Consider the following 4,764-nt stretch of genomic DNA (forward strand, 5'->3'; position numbering starts at 1 on the left):
AACTTACTCCCTCCTTTTTGGTTTATAGGGCTTATTTCAAAATTTTAGTTTTTCCATTTTATAAGGCTCAGTTTGGTTGTTCCCCATCACAAGTTCAGATTCCAAGGTGCATTAAATCATTGCATGCAAGTATTAAGAGAAAATTGACCAATGCATGTACTTTATGCATGCATGTATTGCAATTAATGCATTGGTAAACATAATTTTTTAAGAAAAACAAGAGCATTAATTGGGTGTTTTTACAAACTACAAAAAGTTTTCCACCATTCACCATCTACCTTGGTTGGTGAGATTTTTGAATTGAGCCCTATAAACTGAAAAGGACGAAGTAAATAGTAACATGCATACTCCCTCAGTCCACGAATAAGTGTACATCTAGCTTTTGTACTAAGTCAAAGTTTTAAAACTTTGACAAACTTTATAGGAAAAAGTAGCAGCATTTATGGCACCAAGTTAGTATCCCTAGATTCGTTTTGAAATGTACTTTCATAATATATCAATTTGATGTCATATATGGTACTACTCTTTTCTATAAATTTGATCAAAATTTTAAAACTTTGACTTAAAACAAAAACTAGATGTACACTTATTCACGGACGGAGGGAGTATGTTACTAGTCAATGTTACTTTCTCTACGGCGAAGAGTAACATATGTGTGATGTCATGCAACATTTTATTTATTAGGTTGTAGACTCATCTTGTCTTGATATGTGTGACGTTACTCATAGTGTGAGTAACATACTATGTTACCACATGACTCTCTTTCCTTATTAATACTTGCCACATCATATATTTTGCCTAGATATATGTGATGCTACCACTTATGCTACTTCCATTATAGTATTTTTAGGCTGGTCATACTGGGAGTAACATAGGTAGTAACAAAGATGCCACATAGGCAAAAATGATGATGTGTCAAGCAATTAATGAGGAGAAAGGCAAATAGTGTAACATATTATGTTACCATCACATAGCGATTCCCAATGTAAAATGATTCTACACAGTAATAAATGAAGATATGTATATTATTACACCCATGACACTTTTTACTATGAATGTAGTAATATACACTAGTAACATATGTATGTTACTACTCTAAGTTACTTCTCACAATGACTAGCCTTAGATGTCCTATGCACCCGGAAGGAGGGAGTGCACTCATTTTTCTTAAAAAGTTGCGTTTCACAATGCATGCATGCATGAGCACTAAATGACCAAGAATTTTTACATGCATTGATGACTTTTCTCTTGATCCTCGCATTCACTAATTTAATGTATCTTAAAATCTAAACATGTGATGACAAGTTGTAATTTTTTTTTTTAAGATAAGCCTTATAAATCGAAAGAGCGTTGCTATACGGACGACACTTCATGCCCGATTTTGAGAGGATGCTATGCATCCACTCATCCAGCCAAGCATGGTTAGGAGCAAGTCTCGCATAGCCAATGGATCCAGTATCGTCTGAAAATCAGGCATGAAGTGTCAGGGCACAGAATAGTTCCGAAACCGGAAAAGAGGGAGTACTACTCATCCAATGCTTGATGTCCGATTTAAGCATGACAGTAGACCCAGTGGCTGTGATCGAATGTGAAGTGGTATTACGTACATCGATCCCAGTTGCTTCAGGACTTGCCCTATGTGTTCCGGACAGATATAGTATCTAGTATGGCAGCACCATCGCTCATCTTACAAATCACATCAATAATCTCACAAGTCAGAAATTTCTGAAAGGAGGGAGTAGCATGCGATACTAGCGTGTGTGATAAAATTTCAACTGAAGCAAGTATGAACTGCGTAACTGCATCAACTAGCTGAATGAAGCATAAAGATGATACAGACATAATGAGCAACACTCGGCCTCTGCATATCTAAGATGTACACAGCCAATTCCAACACACACGCATAAAAACACCGGCAAATAGCAAAGTTATACCAGACCAAAGCTATGCCAAGCGAGTATATATATATATATATATATATATATATATATATATATATATATATATATATATATATATAGACCTTGAAGCGATCAACATCGATGGACAAACTAATATGAACTATGAACCATATCCGCCACCAACCATCTCTTGACACCACAAGGACAACGACGTTCTTCAACAACAACGTCTTTATAAAGAAAATGACGCTCAAGCGCATCCGTTATCGGATCCAACCATTAAATTCTAGGTTTTCATCTTGAAGAATAGGTCGGAGCAAATCTGATCAATGCCTTCGAAAAGGGAGCAACGCAAAAGCATCATACGCTAGCTGATTTGGTTACTATGATATGATGGTGGCTTCTATATGTACGTACGTAGGGGGTACTGGTTTATTGTATAATCAACCCGGCCAACAAACTGGACTTGAATAAAAGAATTTAAACAACAAATAACGTCGTGCCGTACCTGCACGTACAGAAACAACTGACGTACGTACGTAGTAGAAGTAGAACTATAGCGTACGGACGGACAAGCTACTAGATGCATTCTAGTCCACTCCATACGCGGGCGTGCGTGCGTGCGTCTTACAGCTTGAGCGACAGATCGATGTCGTCTTCCCCGTTGCCGGCCGCGTGCACGCGATGAACGTAGCGGCGGCGCCCGCCATCGGCGATCCAGCTGACGACGGCCGCGGCTGCGGCGGCCGACCCTGTAGCTTGGCCACTATCCCCGCCTCCCGGCGTATACCAGCTGATCAAGTCGGAGGGCGGCGGGGAAGACGCGGCGCTGGAGGAGGCGATCGCCACCTGGCTGGCGGCGGAGAGCTCGCGGCTGCGCTTGGCGAGGCTGCGCTCGAGCTTGTGCGCGTTCTGGTGGCCGCCCAGCGCCTGCGAGCTGTAGAACTTGCGCCGGCAGTAGGTGCACGAGAAGGTCCGGTCGGCGGCCACCGGCGTCTGCGGGTGCGGGCGCCATGCCGCCGCCGCCATTGGGTGAACGAGCCGCAGGTCCAGGTTCACGTCGCCGGCCGGCGCCCTTGCGCTCTCCATTTCTTGCACTTGGCGGCCTGCGACTGCGATGGAGAGACTGATCGAGCAAATGTATAGCGCTGCTGTGCTGTGCGCCGTGACTGGTATATATAGAGGGGCGAGGGAAGAGTAGGAGATGTGAGCGAGCAGCTAGATCAGAGGCTGTACTGCACATAGGCTCCTTAGCTAGGCGAATGCGACGACGACTTAGCATGGGGTTTGTCTGACGACGGTGGTCACGCAATTATTGAAGTTTACCAAACGTGCAGCTGGTTGGTGCATGCATGCCGACGGCGCTCCATAGAAATTAATTTACCAAAGTTTCGAACCAAAAATACAAGGACTAGCATTAATTTAGCATGCTTGTGGAAACCAAAGGCGATGGCAACGGCTCTCTCTTTTTCCCACACCCACCCCCACACCACCAGCGCCCCTCCCTGATGAACCCTTGGAGTCCATCTACGTTCGCGCTGCTCAAGTGGCGCTACGACTTCATCCCACGCATCGGCGATGCCATGAGTCTCCACTTTCAAGCTTAAATCGCCATTGCACGGTGGTCTCTCGTCAACTCGCCCAACCCTTATGACGAGATCATTCTTTTAGCTCAAGTTCTACCTACATCCATTGCGATGAAATCCTAATCATGGGTTGTTGGAACATTTAGATTCGGAGAAATTGGAAAAATCTTCAGATCGCAGCCACACTCAGTTCAGTCATGGAGAAGATTGTTGAAGAACGACTTACTTCTTCTCCAACACAGAATCAAGAATAAGTTTACAGCTCAACTTTCCAGCTGGATTGATCAGTTCTTGAGTTAATTTTACTGGACTATGATAGGTTTCGCTAGAACAGGGATTGCATAGACCTCCTCCTTTTTCTTTTCTCGTAGCTGCTTGTACATATTAGACTTTTTTATTTAATATATATATACCGTAGAACGATGTTCTACGGGTTTCGGTTAATTAAAAAAAGATAAAACTCGCCCAACCCAGCTGAGTCTCATGCTCTCATAATTTCTTTTGCCTTCGCCAAATTCTTCCTAAACACACGCTCGTTGCCACCATCCTTCAATCGGCTATTGGTGAGCTGGCAGAGCAGTTTTTTGTCCACCAGATTGACGAACTCAACTTCTCGTTCTAGGTTGCGTCGCAAGAGATAGTCAATATTCTGCTTGATCAGGAGCTGATCTTTTTTCTAACCGTAACATAGAAAACTATCTAATCCCAGCTCTATGCAACATCAAGAAAACAAAGAAGATTATGCCACTGTGGTCAGCATAAAAAAATGAAGAAGAGAACTATAAAATTTCAGCTCTAGTGGCGGGCGATGTAAATTGCCCGCCACTGATACAACAATCACCGGTGCCGCCCGCCACATGTGACATATTATCAGTGGCGGGAAGTTAGTGGTGGGCGGCCCTAAAAGCATCGCCCGCCACTGCTGAGCATTTAGCGCCCGCTACTGTAGGGCATTCCTGCAGTAGTACATCTTTGGAGCCATACATCGGCTGGAGGGACGAGTGTCTGGCTTCGGTGGCCGGACGCAAGTCTCCGCATGCTTCTCATGCGGTGAACAAGATGGAGCGGACGATGGCAAGTCTGGGCGGCATGGTGCAATGCGGACTCATCTCTGGACACCGTTTCATGGGCGCCCGCAGGAGGGAGGCGTTGTCTAGCGACGACAGAAGAGTATGCAAGATCAATGCTCGGATCATGCCTGAAGATGGGACGACAGAAGATGGCGGCGACGGATTCTAGAGCGTGCGCATGCGGTGTGTTGAGGGTCTGCTACACCG

The 4,764-nt window shown here is 44.5% G+C and overlaps 1 protein-coding gene across 1 annotated transcript; it reads right to left on the minus strand.

Annotated features, from left to right (window-relative positions):
• Positions 1-2,114: 2,114 nt before the first annotated feature.
• Positions 2,115-3,069, minus strand: LOC123167830 (zinc finger protein 4-like). Its single transcript, XM_044585690.1, has one exon. It carries the CDS (start codon positions 2,988-2,990, stop codon positions 2,529-2,531), a length of 462 nt encoding a protein of 153 aa, XP_044441625.1. The 5' UTR covers positions 2,991-3,069; the 3' UTR covers positions 2,115-2,528.
• Between the last annotated feature and the right edge of the window lie 1,695 nt (positions 3,070-4,764).

Source organism: Triticum aestivum, chromosome 7D (assembly GCF_018294505.1).
Source record: "Triticum aestivum cultivar Chinese Spring chromosome 7D, IWGSC CS RefSeq v2.1, whole genome shotgun sequence".
NCBI classification, from domain to species: domain Eukaryota; kingdom Viridiplantae; phylum Streptophyta; class Magnoliopsida; order Poales; family Poaceae; genus Triticum; species Triticum aestivum.